At 28.1% G+C, this 24,847-nt stretch overlaps 1 protein-coding gene across 2 annotated transcripts; it reads right to left on the bottom strand.

The window, feature by feature from the left end:
• Positions 1 to 1,907: 1,907 nt before the first annotated feature.
• On the bottom strand, positions 1,908 to 24,043 carry LOC136082004 (uncharacterized). Of its 2 annotated transcripts, none has more exons than XM_065800534.1 (2): positions 23,934 to 24,043; positions 1,908 to 2,996 (listed from the first exon to the last, which is right to left on the bottom strand). In XM_065800534.1, exon 2 carries the CDS (start codon positions 2,988 to 2,990, stop codon positions 2,058 to 2,060), a length of 933 nt encoding a protein of 310 aa, XP_065656606.1. In that variant the 5' UTR covers positions 2,991 to 2,996; positions 23,934 to 24,043; the 3' UTR covers positions 1,908 to 2,057. The 2 variants fall into 2 exon arrangements, with proteins under 2 accessions (XP_065656606.1, XP_065656607.1); XM_065800535.1 differs by having other exon boundaries at positions 23,925 to 23,985.
• Between the last annotated feature and the right edge of the window lie 804 nt (positions 24,044 to 24,847).

Raw genomic sequence — 24,847 nt, 5'->3', positions numbered from 1 at the left:
AATTATAAACATTACGTTTTAAAATGCGGATATCAAGCTATCTTTGTAAATTTTCCAAGTCTCGCTTATCAACAAACACTTCTAGTCTGAAAGCAATAAATATGTTCACATAATAGTCTATTAACAGTTACATTCTGCGTTTATAGTAACACTCTCGCCTGCTTAATTATAGTGGGTGGGGGTTAGAATAGTTAGAGGAAATGGACACAACAATGAATATTCGCATATTGGGGGTATTGTTATTGGGTTTGAAGCGAGCACAGAGCATATTTCGCGCCATTGGTAGGGAATGGTACTTCCTATTTAAATGCTCCTCCGCAGTGCTCTGCGACTAGACAGTCAGGTCTTCTTGGGGCACCTCAAAAGAAAAATGTTAAAAAAAAAGCTTTTTAGTTAGACTAAAAAATCAGTCGACTAAATAATTTTAGTTAGACTAAAAAGTTAGTTGACTAATATTAGTTAATTAAAAAGTTAGTCGACTAATTTTAGTCAGACTAAAAAGTTAGTCTACTAAATTTAGTTGGACTAAAAAGTATGTTGGCTAGTTTTAGTTAGACTAAAACTAACCTTGACTTCCACCCCTAGAAAAGATTCATTTTTTAATAAACATAATGAGTAAATATAGTTGTTACTATTTTAATAAAGAGTTAAAATTGAAATGAAAGATGATATTTGAAAGATAATTGTCAACAAAGAACTATTAAATTGGATATTTTCTGTTTAAAATATGTTTTCTGTAAAATATCTTGAGGAAAATTGTTTAGAGATAATCATATCATCGAATTCTGAAATTTTTAGTAAATTTTATTTAAAATATATTTAGTTTTGTCCTGATTATTTCTTAGTGTATTCATCATAAACAAGAATGGTTGTGGTCAACAATCTATACCACAAAAAAAAAAATGTTTTAAATGAAGATCTGAAAAAGCTGTTTGATGATACTAGTGCTACTAGCATCATTAAACTGCACTGCCTCTTTACAAATAAAGTTGATCAGAATTTTTACTTTGCACAACGGACGCCCGAAAAAGAAGGAATAATAAAATAATTTGAAAAGATCTTTTTTGAAAAAAAAAATTTACCCTGATTATAAAAAAAGTTTGGAAGAAAGGGGGCAATAGGTTGCTGAAAAAGACACCTCTATATCTTGTACAACATTTTGTATTTTTCTATTATATAGGATATAAAGGTTATATGCACAATGTGTGGGAATTATTCAAATCATTCTCTCTATGATTACGAATAGAAAGGATAATGTGAATTTAGAATTAAAAAGTTTACTTTATGATTAAAAAGTTGAAGTAAATAATTAAAATTAATGTTACGCTAGATTTAACTGGAGCAAACAAACTATTTGAGAAATTTATACAGATATTATCTAATAAGCCCAAATAAATTTAATGAACCCAATGAACTATTGACAGTTAGTATATTTTTTATTATTATTGTTTTTAGTAATAATAATATATAATATAATTTCTTTTACCAACTTTTTAAATTATCTTTACTTTTAATATTTTTTCAAAATGCTGTATGTGTATAATATACATATACATATACAAAATGTAAATATATTTTATCAACTATGTTCTAGTCAAGTTGCGTATAAGTTATAAATACGATATATAAGTTGTATAGACATTAAAGATTTGTTACTAGAAAGAAAAAACGTGATTAATAAAACTGGTAAGTCTTTACAAATGGCGGACGAATTTTTTTAACGGTAAAAAAATAAAATAAAAGTATTTAAGAAAACAGGTATTTTTAAATATAATTTTTCTCATAAACGTTAGATTAAGAAGTTCTTTTAACAAAGATTCTTATAAAAAAAAAGCTACTTCTTTCATATAAAATAAACTTTGTGCATATTAACAAACAATATTGTAAAAAATTAAAAATAAAAATGCAACAAAATAAACTCAAAAATAATGATATATTTTATTAATACCACAGTATGTTCATTGAAACTGAGATAGACACTGAGTTGTTTTTTCTTACTTAACATCATTCAAAATTACTGATTTTGTTTTATTGTATTTATTAAATTAATTTTAATGTCAACAGTACTCCCAATCTTGATGTTCTTTTGGACGGCATGCAATTGGACACTTTTGAAATATTCCAGGTGTGCCCCTGACTTGTCCAATAAATTCACCACTTACGTCTCTTTGTGTGGGAAAAGATTCACTTATTTTGTTACTATGACACAAATAAGAATCGTGTATAAATAGATTTTCGTTAATGAGCGGCAAAATATGCCGAGTTATAATACTTTGATCATCTCCTTTCTTTGCTTCTGCCTGATTGATCGGGTTACGATGCATACTATTTTCAATGCAAAGTTTGGCTACTTTGATTCCTAGCTCTCGGTTAAGTTCATTTCTATAGCACCACATACCCCCCAAAATTGGTATATCATGTTGAGGATGATCTTTCATGGCATATACCAGCTTACCTGATTTCAGCCAAACTCTTACAGCATCTGATTCTCTTTCTAAAATTTTCGAGTCCAAGTCTCTTATACACGCAATATCCACAGTTGAATCTGCTACTACTAAAAACCTCCACACCATTCCATTAATACCCTCTAGATCGGCAAAATTACTAACATTAAAAAACTCTAAATTTTGATAGCGCTTAGTTAAGTTCATAACATTTTCTAATGATATGGAGTATTTGTCATGATAAACTCGAATTGTCCATTCTTTATATAAGCTATTGTTTGCTGCTTCGTTTGCAACATGTTCAACATTTTCCCCATATCTTTCCCAGTTATTTCCAAACAATGAGTAAGACAAAACATTTGTTTTTAATAGATTTTGGTTGTCATTATAAATATCCAAATAAAATTTAGCTGTAAAATTCTGGATAAATTTATTTAGTTTTATTTTATCAATTCTGAAAGTTATTTGATAAGCATAGTAAGTTAATATCAGCAAACAAAGAATAACAGTTATTTTATATATTTTTTTTGTCTTCAGATATTCCATACTCTCCTTTTTCATTTAAAAAATATTAATAAATATATATTAAAATAATACAAAGCGCAAAAATTGTTGCAATGTTATCATTTTCTTTAAAACTAATTTTTAAAACTAATAAGCATTATTTTATATTTTTAAATTTTTTATAATTTTATACAACTTCTTTATAAAAATACATTTAGTACATAATTAAATGTTTTAGTTAATGTTATAATATATAAATATATATCTATATATCTATATCTATATCTATCTATATATCTATATCTATCTATATATCTATATCTATCTATATCTATCTATCTATCTATCTATCTATCTATATATATATATATATATATATATATATATATATATATATATATATATATATATATATATATATATATATATATATATATATATATATATATATATATATATATATCCGGAACGGCGTTCCGCTACCTTTTTTTGATATATATAATTTTTTTGCTTTATAATAACCTTTTTTCATAGTATTATTATACAATGAAATTAGTTCATCATTAAATATTAAAATATTTTGCAGATGAAAACATTCAGCGCTGCGTTTTAAAATTTAGAGAATTTAATTTATTATCTTCTTTTCTTAATAGCGTTCGTTTTTATGACGCCTGATTGTTTGTTTTTTTCGGTTATTAATCTCACAACCTTACGCGTTTTTAAGAAATTTTTTAAGAAATTCTATTGTTTCAGCACAATGTTTGTTCGAATATTAATTTCACAATGCCTTACTCTACTTAAAAATGATCTATTTTTAAAATACAAACTCGACGCTATTTGCAACAGTAATTTTTATTAAATCGTTAATGAATTTCCTGTTATTAACGTTTTAAATTCAAAGTTATAACCTAGTTTATAATATTAAAATAGTGATGTAAAAATATCAATTAAACAAAATAACGCAAAACTAATTATGAAAAAAATTACCAGTTTCTTTTTGGTGGACTCCCTTGTTCAGAAAAAAATCAAATTAAATGCAAAAGAAACAGAAGATATCAAAATTACAACGTCAAATTTACCTTCTGCAGACAATTGCACCAATTATAGCATGTCAAGTTGCTAGACTTTAGAGCAAAAAACAGAGTATTGTTCCAAAAACGAATGGCTTTGTTTTCGACAAAAAAAGCTCGGTTGCAGTACCTGCCAAAAAGTGAAAACACTTGGCCTAGAAGCTAAGATGGGAATGAAAATATCTAAAGAATGATTCAATTATGAAGTTTCTTATTATGGTGAAGATAGAAAGCAATAGTTAAGTTCGTTACATAAGAAAATATTTGATCACAAAGACTCTGCAGGACATCAAACTACATTAAAGATGGTAAAAGAGCTAAAAAAGAGACTCTGTTAAACAACTTTTAAAATCTTTAACGCGTGAGAAAATTTTGACAGCAAACATTTTTTGAACAGCAATTAAAGTTGCAAAAGGAAATCAGTCTTTTAACAACTTTGTAATGGAAATTGATCTTCAAGAAATTAACGGAGTTGAAATGGGTCGTATTCTTCATTCTACAAACATGCGTTAATACTGTCAATCATATGATGAAATGAAGAAAAAAAATTATTGCAGAAGCCATAAAGTCAAAGAATAAGATTTCGATAATAATTGATAAATCAACCACTATAAGCCAAAAATCGACACTGACAGTGTACATTCGGTGCTGTGTAAAAGGCAGCGTAATGAATTCATCAATCAATTTATATTTGGATTTAGTGGAGCTTGAAAGTGTTACGGCTAAAGGGTTAATTGAAACTTTGCGTGAATGTCCCCATTCTTATGGGATGAAAGATGAATATTTGAAAAATTATTTAATTTCTGTAGCATGTGATGGCGCAGCTGAGTTGTTAGGATGCAAAAGTGGCGTTTTCAAATTAATCACTGAAAAGTTTCCTTCTAAAGTTGGCATTGAGCTAATCATAGACTGGAATTATAAGTAGGCGATACTATTAGGGAGATCTCAAGTATTAACAGATTCATATCATTTCTTGATAAGCTTTACGTCTTGTATCATGCTTTCTTAAAAAATAGCAGAGAGTTACGTTCACACGCAGAATTACTTAATATTCAGCTGCTGAAAATTGGTCAAACTCTTAATACACGTTGGGTGTCATCTAGTTTCCCTTCAGTTTTTGCAGTATGGGAAAATTATGAAGCGCTGGTGAAATATTTTGAGCAAGCGATGGTTGATCCTACAAGGGACAAAAATGAAAAATCCACTCCTGCAGGTTTAAAAAAAATTACATCTACAGAATTTTTAATGGATCTAGGATTAACGTGTGATGCTCTCCAAGAATTATCGGAATTAAGTTTGGACTTACAAGATCACAATATTGATCTATACAAAGCAAATCAATAAATTAAAGCTCTTGTTCAAGTATTCGAAGAAGGTAGAAATAATGGTGTTCCCTAATACAAACTTGCTTTAGTTTCAGCACAGAATCTCTGTTTTCATGGAGTTTCACTTCACAATAAAAATTCCAAAAAATGATTCAGCTATTGATCCAAACGCCTTTTACATGAAACTAAAAGAGTCAATTGAGAAAAGGTTGTATGCTGACAAAGATGTTGAATTAGCTCAATGTGCTTGTATCTTAAGCCAAAATCATTGGCCTGAAAACATTAGCACTCAGGTGACATTTGGAAAAAATGAAATCAGAAATCTGTCATTAAAACTACAGTTAAATAAAAGAAAAATGATTCATGGATTCCGTGAATACCTGGCAGAAGAAACACATCCTGAAAATTTAGCTCATTTGGTAAACGCTCTACATACTATGCTCATTTCCTCAAGTGAATGCGAACGAGGGTTTTCACAGATGAATCTGATCATCACACCAAGAAGGGCTTCAATAATGACAAAAACAGTTTTAACGTTGTTATTTATTAAATTAGTGGGACTACCGCTAACAAGCTTCAATCCTTCAAAGTACGTTCATTCGTGCTTACTTAGCGAAAGACATTCAGCAGTAAACACTAAGAGCAAGGAAAGGATACTAGAGGATATGTCCAACGAAAATTTGAAAAAACTATCGGATTTGTTATAGAAGTTTATAGTTTTGTAAAGTTTGTATTTTATATACAGTGACGTGACCCCTCACCCCACTCACCCCCTACCCAAAAAATACAGGTGAGTTCTGGCACCTTTTTTTAAAAAAAAAAATGGTACTGCATATATACATAAATATATTTACATATGTATATATATATATATATATATATATATATATATATATATATATATATATATATATACATATATATATATATATATATATATATATATATATATATATATATATATATATATATATATATATATATATACATATATATATATATGTATATATATATATATATATATATATATATATATATATATATATATATACATATATATATACATATAAATATATATATATATATATATACATATATACACACACACACACATATATATATATATATATATATATATATATATATATATATATATATATATATATATATATATATATATGAATATACACATATATATCCCAGTGGGCACAGGACGTAAAAAAGACGTCTTTTGAACGTCTTTTAAACGTTGTGGACGTCTGTTGAACGTTCAAAAGACGTCTATTTTTAGTCCCGTGTCCAATGGGATATATATACCCAATATTTGACTCTTATGTAATCCTTTTATGGTAAAAAAAGGCCTTTAACAACATTTTGTGTTCAAAGTTTAAAAAGTCAAGCATACTAAAATTATCTAAATATAATTAAATTTTATCATTTTTTGAAAAACGACAAAAGCAATTCAAAGACTAAAATGATGTTTATTTTTTAAATTCAAAATGTTTTAATTTTTATCTTTTTTACTGTTTTTATCATTTAATTTTTTTTTGTTGACGCTTTTTTTTAGGTCTAAACACTCTGGAGTGTGCATACATCCTTTGACTTGAATAGGTAGAACATTCAAAGTATGTTGCTATGTTGACTGAGGGTTTCGGTTTGGCAGATTGGCAGACAATCTATCAATTAAAAAAGTATATATTTCTTTAAGATTTTTAATGTTTACATTTTAAGGGAAAAATAAAGGATAACCATGTTATGGTATATATATGTATATATATATATATATATATATATATATATATATATATATATATATATATATATATATATATATATATATAAAATACATACATACATAAATGAAAATAATCTCAAGTTTGAGCCATTTAAAGGAAAATTTTTCATATGCTGCCAATATCGGCTTAAAGCTTCCATTCAGAATTTTATAGACAACATCATCAAAAATGCTGCAGAAGCAGTCAACCAAAATGGAATTATAGGTGACTTTTCAAGAAACAGGAAATACAAAGCAAAGAGGAAAATACTTTATCAAGCTGAAGACATTTTTCATGTATGTATATATATGCATGTATATATATATGTATATATATGTATATATATGTATATATATATATATATATATATATATATATATATATATATATATATATATATATATATATATATATATATATATATATATATATATATATATATATATATAGGGTAAATTAGGGTATTATGTGCCCCTTTCGCGAAAACTTGAATCTTTTCAAGAACACTTATACTGGATCCAAAATTTTTGAGAATAAACAATTTTTAGGAACCATTACTCTTGATCCAGTTAGATATTTCGGTACCTAAAGTTTTTCCTTAAAAAAACACAGAGGTTTTAAAATATAATATAAGAGGTTTGGGTAATATAAGGTTTAGCTTTATTACCCAAACTACATTAAAATACTTTAAAATTACTTTAAAGCACTTTTAAATTAGCTCAAAAAAATAACAATATACAAGTTAAAAATACCAACCGAACAATTAAAACCAATTTTTAAAATATAATGATTTGTTATTAACAAAATACATCATTAAAAGATCAAATTTTAAACTACTTTTTATTGAAACAACACAAGTTTGTTTTACGCCAAATAAGAAATTAGTTACTTTTTCAATTTCACAAGCTCACACTATTAAACGATAAAAAGACTTTTTGAATTTAAATTACAGAAAGATATGTAACATTGTTAATATGCACACACACACACACACACACACACACACACACACACACACACACACACACACACACACACACACATATATGTATAGATTTTGATATAGTTTAATTACATTACATTATTTTCATAATAAGCTAGTTGTTAAAAAATTATTTGTAAAAAGAATAAAAAATTAATAATGTATTTTATAATTTAAGATGATATAAAACACAAAGTTTATAATAATATTTATAATTGTTTATGCAACACAATAATAAAAACAGATTGTAGATGGCGTCATTGAATAAAAAATAAAAATCGAATGAAAATATAAAATCAGACGTAAGACTTTTGTAAAGTTGAAAACAAGGTATGAATGCTCAGGAGGTAGGATAAAAACAACTAATTCTCTAGTCACTTTAAGTAAAGATCACATGCAACAAAGAACAAATATGCAATTTACTTAAATTAGAGACTGTTTTTACCTACAAGTGCGATGGTGTAGTGTAATAGTATACTCCGTTCAGTCTTGTTGGTATAGTCTCGTTATGTTTTCGTCTACTTTAAAATCGAATGAATAGAAAACTAAACACACATACTTTTTACGCTTCTAAGCTTGCACATCAGAGCCAGACTTATGAACTACATAATAAACTTCATTTGAATGCACACATTAGTCACTGGAGGCAACAAGTTTTTACTCTTAGCCAAAAAAACTAGAACCCCGTACTCGTGTGGAACTATGCGCTGTTAAGTGAGATTTTAGATCCGAGCACATAGTCAGCGAGCGCTGATCTGACGTGCATTGTGGAGCTTCAGAATTAACGAGTGGGTGAGTGTTAGCGTAGTAATCAGGCTATTGATCGTTGTACACACACTGTAGTGGTGTACATTAGAAAAAGTGGAGGCTCATCAGCTACAAATATATAATTGTTTATGTAACAAAATGATCGCAAAAAGTGAAATGATAAAATACTTGAATATGAGTTAGGAAATTTGTATGAATCCGGTAGTGTAATAATCGCTCGCGTGAGGTAAGATATCGCACAAAATAAAAAAAATTGAGTGAAAAAATAGATAAAAAGTAAGAAAAATAATGATAAATTTGGTCAAATAAAGTAAAAATAGAAAATGCGTTGTTTTCATAGTTCAAACTCTGAGTATAGCACAGAGTATTAATCCACTAACCTATAGTGCTCCAACGTATAGCTAAAAAAAAATGTAGTTTATAAATGTAGCATAATACATAATCTTAACAAAATATAGATAAATTAAAACCTGATTAGCACCAGTGTAACAGCAGGATGTGTGAATATCGTTTATATTACAAGTATATAATATAAATCTAACAAAGCACTAAAAATCATGGGTGTAAGAGGTAAAAAATGTTGGTGTCATTATAAACATTTTGAATTAAATAGTGAATAAAAGGTGATCCCCTCCTTTAGAATGCAATTTGTCTCCATCAATGATGCCAAACTAAATCTTAATACCAACAATTCTGAACTCATTGTTTTCAAATCAAGTTAAATGTATAAAAACTTTAGACTAAGTGGCTAAAAACCTTTCCCGTAGTTTTGATAAAATATCTTAGAACCAAAATTGACAAATTTACACTTTTATTACCGTCATTTTAACTTATTAATATTGTTTAATATTTATCTGTGAAATTTATTAATGTGATTATTACTATTATTGTTATTACTATTATTATTTTTGTTGTTGTTATTATAACTACTGAGTTGCTATTATTATTTTACTTATATTATTATTTAATTGGTGTTAATTAGTAGTTGTACTATTAGCAAACTACAACAAACTAACTTAGCGGCATCAGATCAAGTAAACTAAATTTTAACAAAAAATCTAATGAGGCCGACAATAATTTTGACAAAACTTATTTAGAAGAATAGTTCAGTAGATTCCAATATACTTTTATAGATGGTTATAATCTTACCCAGTTTATAGGAATAGCCCAGGGGATGGTTTATATAAAAATATTTGTCTTGCCTCGCATTATGGGATCGTTTTTCTCTCATTCATCTGCTCTCGCCTATAGTGTGAGCTTTGAGTATTATCGTTGTGTGTTTATATTGGGTGGCTTTTTAGTTAAGCATTATCTTGGTTACTCTCTAAAAACATTTGCAACTGGAGGCGTATATTATCTAATGGTCTGTTTGTAATTATAAGACGCTTCATTTTTACTTTGTGCAAATCCATAAAATTAGGCGTTCACCAAACTAAATTAAATATTAAGGAACGAATATGAACCCTGGAAAAAAAAAATCATTCAAACATGTTTAGAAAAGTGTTTTCTTTGGGCCCCTGTTAGCCGGTTTCTTTAGTAAATTATTTGTATGTCGAGTGGTATTTTTAAGTATTATTTTTTCGCGCTGTTATACTTTCCCATATGCATATGGTCTCATATACAAGGTTGAATTAATAACAAATTTATAATAACAAATTTGTAATAACATAATAATCAAATTTACAATAACAAATTTGTAATTTACTGATATTAGAGACTGTTTATGTCTACAAGTGTAATGACGTAGTGTATTCGTAAATTTCGTTCAGTCGTCTTGCATAGTCTCCTTTCGTCCGAATTTAAATTAATAAGTAAATTGAAAACTAAACACACTCACTTCTTGCGCTTCTGGGGTTTGCACATCAGAGCCAAACGTAAGACCAACAGAATAGATTTCAATTGATCAAATGTACACATTAGTCACGGCAACAACACTTCACTCAAAGAAAAAATAGCTAGGACCTCGTACTGGTCTGAATATATGTGTTGTGAAGTAAAATTTTTGATCCAAGTACATAACCTGCGAGCGCTGATCCGACGTTTATCGTAGAGTTTACGAACAAATGTATGCGTGAGTGTTAGTGTTGTCATTAGGTTATTGAGCGACGTAATTTATATTTTTATTAAATATTTAAAAAAAAATACGTTGCCTTCATGGTTCAAAATCTGAATTACAGGTGATCAAGAAATACAGGTGTTTGAACAGGCTTTAAGGCTTAAAAATGTTAAGATTAAACAAGCGCATCGCTGCGGACACAAAAATGCAAAAAAGCCAAGTACAATCATAATAAAACTTTAAGATTACAACAATGAAGTAGAGGTTTTAAAAAGTTCTATTAAATTAAAGAGTGAAAGTATTTTTATTAATAAAGATTTTTTCTTTGAAACTAACGTAATAAGTAAAAACTTGAGAGTAAGAATAAAAACAGAAAGGCGGTTTAAACCTAATTTAAATATAAACAAAGACTAAAATTATTAATTCCAATAAACCGTATATAATTAGAGGCGATTCTACAAATAAAATCAGGGGGTGTAAATTGTCAGAAAAGTACCGACTGGTTTCCAAAAAAAGAAAAAAGAAAAAAGGTCCTCCAAACGAAAACTTAACCGACTGAATTGTGTCAAATACCCGACTAGCCGACTAAATTCATGAAAAAACCTACCATAACTTGAAAATCACCTTCTTCGGGGAGGAGTGGGAGGGTGTAACACCCTCTCCATCCTCCTCTCCTCCTCCTGTAAAATTGCCTCTGTATATAATTCAAATAAACATAAACTGAAAACAAAACAAATAAGATTACTAAACTGTATAACTGGAATAAAATAAGTTTAACATAAAACGAATATCTATAATATACCGTATTAACTTGAACTAAATTTAAACTAATACTGTAAGAATAACTATACTAAAACGCATAAACTAAATTACTTATAAACTGAATATAAAACGAGTGACTTAAATAAATTGTGTAAACTAAGGAAAAAAATAAATATGAAATGAATTATATTACGAATAACTGCATAAAATAAAATAATTTAAAAACTACACCAGTTAAATTATTTAGCAATAAGGCAGCCATACTGTAGCCATTCGAGAAAGACCCAATCACTCACTTTACACATAAAATCATCAAGGAAATCAATTATTTAAATAATTACCTCATAATCACTGAAAAGATGGCGGAGTTTATGCTACCAGGAGATCTCAATCCCATCAAATAATTATATACTAGTCACAGTTGATGTGGTTTCACTTTACATAAACATTCCTCTCGATGGAATGAAGGCAATAGAAAGTTTGATGCATAATAAACTACACAGCATCAAGTTCCAAGAGCACCTTCCTACAATCTTATTTAGTATACTGCTAGACTTAATACTAACTAATAGCTTGTTTATATTTGACAAACGCCAAATTTAATTATATGTGTGTATCTTTCGCCAAAAGTTTGGGACCTCCATGGGGACAAGAATGGCCCCTCCATATGCAAATATATTTATGCAAGAAATAGGTGAACAGATTTACTTAAAGTATAATAAAGTATAATAGTTTATAAAAGGTTCATTGATAATGTCATGAAGTTCATTGATGATGTTTTCCTCATTTTCAACGGAACAAAAAACTTTTCTTGGAGCTCGTTCATAAACTTTAGGAAAAACAGTTGAACTGGAAGTTCAACTGTTGTTCCTAAAGTTTATGAACGAGCTCCAAGAAAAAGTAAAGTTTACCTTTAATACCTTATCTACATTAATTAACTTCATGGATATCGTTCAAGAAAAAATAAAGACAATACCATCTCTTCAAAATTATATAAAAAACCAACTGACCAACTATGACTCTTTACTAAATTTTTACTCAAACCATCTTAGACATCAAAAAAATGGTATAGTGTATGAGTAGGCTCTGCGACTAAATCAAATCATATCTAATGAAGAACACCTAATTTTAGAGCTAAATAACCTGGCTAGAATATAAGTTGGTAAAGGTTACCTATTAGCCACAATAAATCACCAATTCAACAGAGCTCTTATCAACACACAAAAGACGATTCTTCTTGATAAAAAGCTCAACAATAAAACAGAAACAAAGAAAAAACTTTGCCAACAGAATCCCTATTGTACACCCAAATGGTCCAACTGGAAGAGAAATAATGAAATCTATTAATAAACACTGGTATTGGGAATGACCCTTTTTTTAAAAACATCTTCAATGAAAAACCTTAAAAGTTTTAACTAACCGGAGATCGATTGGCAATTAACTGATCCATACAAAACATGGTTCAGTATTATTATATTTTCAGTATTATATATTAGAATAATTGCTATATAAAAAGCAATGTTATTATTAACTATATTAACTATAATATCATTAACAGTAATACTATTTGTATAAGTGTTTATAACATATTTGTCATAAATATAATAAAACGTCTTGATATTATAGACAACATTAATATTTTAAATATCTTTAATATTATAAACAAGTTCATTTTTTAACCACCAATAAACCAAGTAGTTATTTAACTACCTATAAATAAACTCATTTAGTTATTTTTCTAAAAATGTTGTGTAGTAACAATATTTGATGACAAACACAGTGGCTTACTCTATTGTGCTGACTATCATTGTGGTCGCCTGCTTCGGTCTTATCCTTGCTGCTGCTTGGTCGATCGGGTCCTGCTGTGTGAAGTCAGCAATGGGGCTTTGTTGCCGATATGTCTACGTAAGGGGATACATTGATTATTCTAAAGAGTATACTTGTTAAATATTTTTACTTTTGCAAGGGGTATTTAATACGGTATGCTTTCTAATGCTTTTCTGATGATGTAGTTTTTGTTTCTGGTGTGAGCAATATAAACTTCTCACCGATAGGTCAACAAATTGGAGACGTTCCTGCTAATCCAGCTGACCGATGCGTTCTTATTGATTCTTTTGGTACCTAACATAATTAAATTATTAGCTGCATGCATTGTGTCTAATTGACTGGGGTACATTTTGCATTTTGTATGTTAATGTTCGTTTTTTATAAATGCTACATAGATGCTATTGATGCTTTTTACCTTTATCATAAATTTATTCTTCTATTATTACGAAATATTTAAAACATTTATATGTTTTTAGTTTTTTCTGTACAACACCCCTAAAACGAACTCGGTAACCAGAGATTGTACTAAGGACAACAGCCCCATCTTACTTCCTAAAACAAAAAGTAAAAGAAGAAGACCTAGCTCAAACCTTAAGAAAGCAGTAAAAAATTAGATTAATTATTCAATTGGTTTATCAACTGTGGCACTCTATACATCGGTCAATCATTGATAAAGAGAGAGAAATTAGAGTATCGATTGGAGCCTTTTTACAAGATGAGGAAATGACGAAAAGAGGTGAAAAAGAAAAAAGAAAAAGAAAAAAGAAAAGAGCAGGTACAGGTGATAAAAGAAAATACGAGAACAGAAGTGAGTACACAGCTTAAAATTATTATTTATGTGGGTGAATATTTTTAATTAATTATTTCCCTATCGCCTAGCTGATATTGTTGTTCTTGTGAATTTACGCCTTTTTTTAGTTTATTGCACATTGCTAAAACCAATCCGACAAATAAATGTTAGTTCAAACCGTTTAAAACTAAATTGAATAAATTTAAAATCAAACCTTTCAGTCTGTAATCTAAAATTTATCTACCTAAAAAACTCGCTTCAATGTATTTTGTCGTGCATCGGGGACCTAAGAGACAAATAAGTACATAACTTCGTTTTTCTCTATATCATGATGGTAGTTTATTTATACTAATATTAATATTTATACTCTCCCCTCCCTCACAACTATTTCAAAAGTATCTTATTTTGCTGAATATTATCTGGAACTTACTATTTACCTTTTAATATACTTCTTCAAACACTTTAACCACATCATCTTCATCAACCAATCACTTTACACCTTTATCTACAAATTGATTTGCACTTTCTTTGCCAATATCATATACATTTGCTGAAATTTAACTCAAAGAGTATATTTTTTGTTGTTTCTGCTTTTCACCGTTTAACCGCAACAGGTGTCGTAGAGCATCGTGGTACATTTTAAGTAAACTTATACCTGTGTTTAATTATCCGCTCATTAGCGTTGCATGAACTTCACGAACGTCCACTTCAGTATCACAAATTTCAAAACTCTTTTGTTTAATCAAGATATGGTAAGTAGCATGTTTATTTTTTATTTTGTATTTATTATCTTTACGGTATATAATGTATGTTCTGTAAGTTACTTTTGGGTAGAATTAGTTAATACAAATATAAAATAAGTATTCAGCCCTTACCTGGCCTATTGGTATTATTTTTTAGATTCAGTCCCTTGAGACTCTTGCGCAATAAGTTCTACTAACTTTCTTAAAAGTATATCAGTATATCTTTTTAAATGGGAGTGTTTAGCTTTACAGTAGTATGCCCTATCAAATGTTGCAACATAAGAAGGAGTTGACGACGTAGAGATGGGTTTTACTCGCTTGTTTTGAGGATAATATCCCGACGGATGTTTTTTAGGAATGAGCATTAAAACATTCGAAACGTCACCTACCAGAGTATTGAATCATTGTAAGGGTCAATACTACATCCATTTCCTGACGAGAATCTGGTATTTTACTACATAATTTACGATTTATTTTTAACACTGATATGCTTTTATGCTCTTCCCAAAAATAATTCTGTGCGTACTTTCCTTATTATAAAATGTGTTTAATATTGATGTTTGTTATAACACTGTTGTTGTTGTGCTTTATCTCTATCCCACTGACAAGAAAGAGTCAACTCTGTTGACTCTTTCTTGTCAGTGGGAAGTTTTGAGTTGAAAGTGTAATCCTAACCTTACCATCTATCAAAATTACCACGGGCCTTAAGCATTCAAATGTTTAAAAAAAAACTCATTTTAGACTGTAAGAATTGGACTACACTGTAAAAGTTAATTAGAACTAAATAAAGGTTAACATAAAAAACCAACAGTTTCACTAAGCCATATAAAGTAAATTAAATGTAAAACGAATATTTCCAATAAACCACGTTAATTAAACTTAATTACACATAAGGTAATTGAAAAACGAGCAGCTGCACCACACCGTATAAACGTAAATTAAGTATAAACAAAAGCAATAACGAATAATTCAAATAATTGTATAAAACTCAAATAAATATTAAGTAAAAAATAAAACGAATAACATCACTAAACCGTATAACTGTTTTAAAATACATTTAATATAAACCGAATATCTATAGTATACCGTATTAGTTTAAACTAAATTTAAACTAATTGCTAAAATAATGACTATACTAAAACGTATATAATTTGCCTATAAAATGAATATAAAACGAGTGACTCAAATAAATCATAAAAATTGAACTAAGTGGAAACTAAATATGTAGGGTTTTACCAATAACAGCATAAATTAAACTAAGTTAAAAATTACGCTATATATTTGTACTTGAATATACAAAGGTTAGTTATAATATAAATATAAAACGAAGAATTGCATTAAGCCATATGAAAATAAATGGAAACAATAAATTAAACATAGCACGAATATCTCAATTTAACCATATTAATATTACCGTTTTTAAGCATATCAGTTGAACTAAGTAGAAACTAAATATAAAACGAATCGTATTACGAATAACCGTAGTAAATAAATTAAAACTAAAACGGATATTTGTACTAATATATACAAAAGTTAATTATAATATAAATATAAGACGAAGAACTACATTAAGCCGTATGAAACTAAATTGAAATTAAACATTACACAAACAACTCTATTTAACTAGATAAGTTAAATAGAAGAATTAAGATTTAAAATTAAAATTAACTGTTAAGACAGATATACTGCTCCCACCTAGCAAGCACTTAATGTTTTTTAATCGTTGGAATTTCGTTGTTTATTAGTCACGACGTCAATCCACTAAATACCAAAGTTATATTAACGTCGAAATTATCAACGTGGCTAGATAACGTAATGCCAACGTTTATCGGCGTTTGACTTCATTAGCTTTAAATACGTCTTGTTTCTTATTATTATCAACGTTACATTAACGTTAAGTCAAAGTATAAAAAATTTTTTGATATCTTATCTAATCTTGACTTCTTAAAACCATAGTTCAAAGCAACTTAAACTTCTAACCATTTTCGCTTTCTAATAATTACTTAATGAATGCAGTTTTAGTTTTGTGTCACGATGCGAGAATAAATTTAGAATCTTCTTTAGACTTTATAGTCTGGTCTTTACATGTAAATAAAAAAGGAAAACTAAACATTTTGAGTGGACGTTCTAATTTTTGTACAGACCTTTTCCATATATCTTAAGAAGTTTAAAATTCTTTACTTGGAAACAGCTTATAACTTTAGTTAGAGACAAAAATAGATGCAACTTTGAATATAAAATATCCGACATGTTGTTTATAAATCGAATACCGCAAAGGATTAATTTAGTTTTGACCAATTATTGGCAGGGGGTTAAGAATTTGAAAAATTAGATGTTCCAAATATAACTACTCAAATCTATATAATAAATGTTAAAAAATGTTTACTATTCAAAAATTCTTTACTTATAAAACGTGTTTTCTTTATTTATTATTATTAAAGTAAATAATGACGAGTAGCAAAAAAAAAAACGCAGCATCCTAATCTAGTTCTTAAAAAAAAAATTAAAAAAGCTTGCATACTTCATCAAAGAGAAGTTGGTCATGATAATAACAAACTGCGTGGCTTTACTGAAAATTCGCTTGCGATAGTGATTAATGCTTGATAAGTCACATAATAAATGTCCAACTCAATTTATTTTGTGATATACTGCCTAAAACAAAGGTACGGAAAAAACAATAAATAGCATGGATTTGATTATAATTTTTTTTTTTACTATAGCCAAATTCAAAAAATCATTAACAATCTACCTGAGACGTGCCCAACAACTCTCTTGTTTCATCAAAGATGTTACGATAAGTATGTCAATATAAAACATTAAACATTCTGCAACAGTGGAAAAATAGAGCAGAAAAAGTCAACGAGAGTGAAGGCGTAGATGATGCAACCTCATCTGAGCGCAGAATCTCAGCCAGAGTTGTTAACAAGGCCAAGGGTTGCAAGGCCAAGAACAAGGCCATAAGTTTCAAGGCAAAGGACAAGAGTTTTAAGATCAAGGCCAATAATAAGATTTTCAAGGCCAAGGCCTACGCAAACATTTTCAAGACCAAAGACTTATATATAGATCTTACGTTAAGGCCAATTATAACCAAAACTGTAGGTAGCAAGTGCTGTGGCAATAAAACCACGTGTTGTAAAATTAGACAAAGGTTATGTGCAGAAGTCAATAAGAAAATTTACTTGTAGATATATATGAAAGCCAAAAACAAAAATAAAAATATAGAATTAAAACTTTAATTTTATGTACTTAATGCTAACAACTAATATTAACATCTTTTAAAGTTGTTATTAGTTCTTAGATATTAAACCTTAAAAATTCTGTTTTTAACTTTAAGAAAAAAATCATCTGTTAAAATTTTTTTTTAAATTTTGAAACGTTTTAACTAATAAAAAACATCAAGATATATCATGTGACTTAATATAAATATGTAATAAATTCTTATTAACCTATCATGTCAAAATTTTCAAGGTCAAGACCAAAGCCAAAGACCAAGGTCCAAAGACCAAAGCCAAGACCAAGGTCAACAGTTTCAAAGCCGACACCTTAATTTAAGGCAAGGGCGAGGACAAACAACTCTGATCTCAGCTCGGAAAAGAGATAGATCAGGTAAATTTAAAAATCCTTGCGTGGGTAATGCAAAGCAAAGAAAGTTACCTTCAGTTTTCACGTTTTTTATTGTTTTATGTACTGCTTCAAAGTTAAAATAATTACTTTGTTTCATCAAAAATTATTGCGGATGAAGAATATCGCATTTGCTATCGCAAAAAGACAAATAAAGATAGGAACGGATATAAAACGCTGACAAAATGCGTCACGGAAAGTGCTGCAAATATGTTAAGAGAAAACGCTGTAAGTAAAGCTGTCATCCCACGACTCATGGCTAGTATATCGGGCACAGAATGACAAATCATAATTTTCTTAGAGTTATATCATCATTGGTCGTGTTACCTTAACTATACAAGACCCCAAAAAATTTATGTTATTTTAACAGAAGATGTAGTTATGCTCTTGCTCTTCGACTATGTGAAAGAACACGTATTAGACAATTTAGAGATTATTCATACAATCAAGCTATTTGAATTTTACGAGGAAAATTGCACAGATAGGACAAAGATTTTGGATAGAGGGACTTTGCAGGATGCTGTTGTTGCAGAATTTGGCAGGTCTGTTTAATTATAGTCACCAAAATCAAACTATTCTTTCTTTTACAACGATATCGTTAAAAAGGGGAAAACCATTAAAGTTTTTTTAAAAAAAGATTGAGAATTAAGAAAAAAAGAATAACCCAAAACCGATTGAACAGCTTATCGATCATGTTGCACAAGAGATTTGCATAGAGGTTTTGTCTTTGAAAAAAACATTCTTTGAATGGCCTCCTAATGTAGACAAATTGCTAAGAGTTACGACTGAAATTCAACCTATTCTACATCAACTTTTTGAAAGTTCTACTTTGTACTAGAGTTAGTGAGAGAGGAATTATCAAAATAAGCTCTCTTTTTAAAGATGTAATCTATAACGTAACAAACGGTTAAGTACCAAACAAAAAACTGGATCAAAAGAATTTCCTGTGCGTGTAAAAAATCAAAATGTTAAACACGGGTTTGTCTTTGTCAATCCTTGAATTGACTTGTGTGGATTTATTCAACTGTACGTCTTGTGAAAATACAAATGATTAGGACGACAGAATATCATTTCGATTTTTTTATTATTGAAGGGCGATGAGGCTATAAAAGATTTTCCTCGTATAATAAGTTTGTCATTTATGACAAAAATGCATTAAATATTGCAATGAAAACAATATCTTACCATTACCAATATCTTACCAATGGCTTATCATTCACCTGCATTACAATCTATGAAGAATGCTGTAAGTAAAATTTAAATATTTTACCAAATAAAAAATCTACTGGAAAAGCTTTGATGGAAGTTTCTATTGATAGCACGTGGCAAAAAGAGTTATTTATATAAGTAGTAACAGCTATAGGCGAAGGAAGTTGTATTGACTATGCAGTGCGTAGTAAATATTGCATAGGATGACAAACTTTGGAAAATAAAGTGAATCATCCTATGTATAACTGTTGGAAACCTAATCATAAATGTCATCTGAATCATTTAAAATCTTCAGGAGCTATGGAAGGTGCTGATGCAGTTGAAATATTTTCTAGATCTTTTTTTTTTTTAAGTACGTGTCAAAAGCTATGTTTTTTCAGTTTAAAATCGCAAAATAATCGACGATAAAATTTTTATATCGTAAGTTATTAAAATCAAGAAATTTAAGCAACCTTGGGAACAACAATTATTGAAGTTTAAAGTTCAACTACTTCAACCGACTTGTCAGAACCAACAACAACAACCAACAACATGACATCAACTCATGACATCAACAACAACATGACATCAATTATCAAAATTGTTGTTTATTCAAAATGTTTTAGTAATTTATATTATGTTTAATATTTTAATGCTTTTAATGTTGTAATTTATATTATGTTTATAAAATTGTTTAAGTAAAACTTATTTGGTACAAAACATAAAAAATCAATCAATTTATTTTTAATAAAGTTCATGTTAGATTATATTAATTTGATATTTAAAACAATTCTCAGAAAATACTAATTAGTAGATATTTATTCTTTAGAAGATAGTTTGTTTAATTTCATACTTATCAACATATTTATATTAAAAAAATTACATATTACAATACAAAAAAATATTAAAATTAAATCAGTGGAAAAATATCCCTAAAGTTATCAAATGGTTCGAAAATATAAAAAAAAATAGAAATGCTGCACTTTTATTCAACTTGACATCACTGACTTCTACCTCTCCTTTACACCTACTATACTGAAAAACGCTTTAACTTTCCCGAAACATTATATGATAATTAGCGAAGAAGAAATCATAACGATCAATCATTAAAGAAAGTCCATGTTATTTTTCAACAATGAAACTTCGAAAAAAAGCCTGACAAATGCTACGACGTCACAATGAGCTGCTTTGATGGAGCCAAGGTTTACTAGTTGGTAGGTTTATTATTGAAAACCATTACCAACGGACTGATAAAGATGCGTAAAAAATCTGCCACACAGATAGATAGAATCCGAAAAAATATAATGGAAATTTAAAAAAAAATTGGCTTCCAAATAGAAATAAGGACAAACCTATAAATTGCCAACTTCTTAGACGTAACTTTTAATTTGGAAAAAGACTCGTAGAGACTCAAATAGCAACTTATTTTAAATCCATACCCAGTACAAAATTGAAATTTGTTACACAATGTAAATTGTTAAACAAATTCCAATTGCTATCAACAATAGGTTATCTCAAAATTCTTCTGACGAAAATATATTTAACCCGTCAAAGGCAGAATACGACGATGCCCTGAAAAGAAATGTTATTAGAGATTTCAACTTTAAATACAGCCCTAAAAACAATGCCAAAGTAGCCCCCAAACGTAAAAGAAAAAATATATATAATCTGGTTTAAAGTGGTTCATACCCTTATTTTTAGTCGAAAACCCAAAAATTTTTTTTGGCTATGTGTTATGCAAAATTTAATGATAAATTCATATATATTTGGAATTTATAAAAATATTGAGTATGTTGACTAAAATTCATTTTTATGCAACCCTATAAAGATTACGCCCTTAGCAACAACATAGCAACGACTCCTTAATATTGAAATAATTATCAAGTTGGAAAAAGTGTTATTGGAGCTAAAAAAGCAAGATAATATTTATTTAAAGTACATACTTTAAAATAACATTTTTTGCCACGTGAAATTAGAGTTGTTTAATTTGCAGTCTTTACATTTGCCAAGTGATTCTCATTTGTTTATTGCTATTGTTGTTATATATTCCAAATAAAAATAAATCAACGGTCTTTAATTTTAGAGGAAATTAATTAAACTATGTCTAGATCAACTCTTTTAAAACAAAAAGAAAGTTCTGTGGTAACCAACACACTGCAGACATTCCAAAAAAAAATTTTTTAATTAATAAAGCTACAAAAATGGACAATCAAAGGATAACATTAATTAATAAAAAGTGCACTAAAAAGAAAATGAGAGAAGAAAGAAACTGAGAGAAGAAAGAAACCAAGAGCCATTAGGAAAGATTTTGTGGATGAAGAAAAACAAAGTGAAACTATACCAGCCTATGCAGCTGGGGCTTATTAATTGTTTTATTTCATTTTTTTCTTTTTTTTTTAGTTTTAACCTATTTTCTTTTTTTAGTTATTTTCATTTTATATTTTAAATATCTTTCGATCTGATAGTCCAAATGATTTGAAATTTTCCGGGTATAATTGTAGTGGTATTTTGAAAGAGTTGAGGCAGAACCGAGGCAAAATTTTTAAAAATGTAGATTTAATAGCTTTTTTTGTATACATTCCTATTGAAATTTTGATTTTTTTTTACAATTTTTTTTACATTTTTTATAATAATTTTTGTAAAACAAGTCGGAAATTTCTAAATCCGCTTTAACTCCAGTGTAACTACCTAATAATGATAGCCTGAAATTAAAGGTTCAAAAAGTAAGTCTTTCTTGCCTAATCGCAGATCTAAATTTCGTCTTTTTAAGCATAAAAGTATGAATAAATGAGACAAAAATATATACATATCTTTATTTTTTATTTTAAAGGAAATCGTTTATTGATTTATATAAGTTAACTAAAAAAACCACTTAAAATAACTAGTTTTCTTTGAAATTTTGTTAAGAGTATGGGAACCACCTTAAACCACCATAAAGTAAAAGCGTTCTGACAAATATAGGCAAAACTTGCTTACAACTAATTGACAAACCCTTTCAAAAACCAACTCCGCTTCTCAAACTGTTTAACCGCAACACATTAAAAGTCAGCTTCAGCTGCAAAAGCAACATTGCCAAAATTATAAAATATCACAAAAATAAAATTATTTTGATAAACCTAACTGCCACTTTAGCTTCCAATTGTAAACTAAACTAAACTCCGCCCTATGTACGGAGATTGCGTCATTCTTAAACGCACCCGAGAAAACATATATAGGTTCAACAGAGGGCGTGTGGAAAATTAAATTAGCGAGCCACAAGCAATCTTTCAAAAAGAAAAATCTTAAAAACACAACCGCGCATTCAAAATACATATGGGATACATAGGATAAGTAAAAAACAACGCCTAATTTAACATGGTCTATTATAAAAAGCACTCCCACCAACAATAACATAAGTAAAACATGCCTATTATGCTTATACAAAAAAATAATAACTTTATTCGATAAAAATCTTAAAGAACTATTAAATCAAAAAAAACTAACTAATATCAAGATGTCCCCATGAGAACAAATTTTTCCTGGATAACCACAAACCAAAAGATTAGATTTTTCTAACCCATTTTTCTCTTGTATTTTTCCACAAGAAAAAATTATATTTTTTACTTGATGATTGTATTTAGCATGAAACTTATAGTTTTGTAAAAAATATTTAGTTTTATTTATAATATATATATAAATATTTAGTTTTATTTATAATATATATATATATATATATATATATATATATATATATATATATATATATATATATATATATATATATATATATATATATATATATATTAGTAGTTTATTATGAAAGTGGCATAAGTGATTTTTAAAGGTTTGCGTTTTAACATGTTTAAAAATACTGTTACCGACTCTTGAGAAGATATACTTGTATTTGTTGTCTCAGGATTCTTAAATTTTTATTAGTATAAATAATTTCGTGTATTCATTGTTATCAATAACTTGATTTTTTTAAAAAGGTCATATTTTCTAGTTTTTAATTGAAAATAAATACAGCTATAAATATTAGTTTTATAAATTCTAATAAAAAAAGTCTTAAATAAGAAAAAAGATAGCTTACGTGACTCACTTTTAAAATTTAAAATCTAACTTGCAGCCATGTTGAAACTAGTATATTTTGTCATTTAACATTTGCAGTAATTTTGTCGTGTAATATTTTTACATGTCTTTTAAAAAAAATAATGAGATTAAAAAATAATCTTTATATTGAGTCAAATAATATAATAATACAACAATAAAACAAATAATACGCAATTCAAAAAGATTTTTAAATAATAAAACTTAAAACAAGCTTGACACTCTCAACAATAATGTTTTAAACAATATCTTTTAAACCAACAATACCCTTGTTTTTTGGTAAAATTTAAATAATTTTATTAAATAAGATTTTAAAGATATAAAAGTGATGTAAGAGCGATCAGTGGTGTAAGAGTGGTCAATAGAAGTATAAAAAGGGCGTTCCAGCACATTTTTTTTTCAACCATATCCCTAACTATAAACTCATATCATATTTCAACTATAAACTTATTTATATTCTCATAAGTCATTTCAATCATTTTAACTATTGTCTATAATTTCTGAGATAAAATAAAATAATATAAAGATAGTGGTAGTATAACAACCATAACATATTAATATATTATGGTTACAAACTCTCTTACAAACTCTGAGCTATTTTTGTAATTTTAAATCAATTTTTCAAGCTATATTTTCATAACTAAAATCTCATTGAGGTCTTGCGCGTAAATGAAATCTAGCTCAAGCGTAATAGTAAATTACTCCTTTCAAAACAGAAAAACTTCCAGATTTCACAACTTGCTCATCACCAGAGTTTATTGTTACTACTAATCTTCTACCATTAGTAACGCTAGGCATGGAGTCATTTTTACCAAAATTTCTGTAAAAAGAGATAATAGTTGTAGAATCAGTTTTTGGTTTTGATTAATACAATAGTCCAGATGATTTATTAGCAAATGAGGTAAT

Source organism: Hydra vulgaris, chromosome 06 (genome assembly GCF_038396675.1).
Source record: "Hydra vulgaris chromosome 06, alternate assembly HydraT2T_AEP".
In the NCBI taxonomy this organism is placed as follows: Eukaryota; Metazoa; Cnidaria; class Hydrozoa; order Anthoathecata; family Hydridae; genus Hydra; species Hydra vulgaris.
This window is presented reverse-complemented; position numbering and strand designations above follow the sequence as displayed.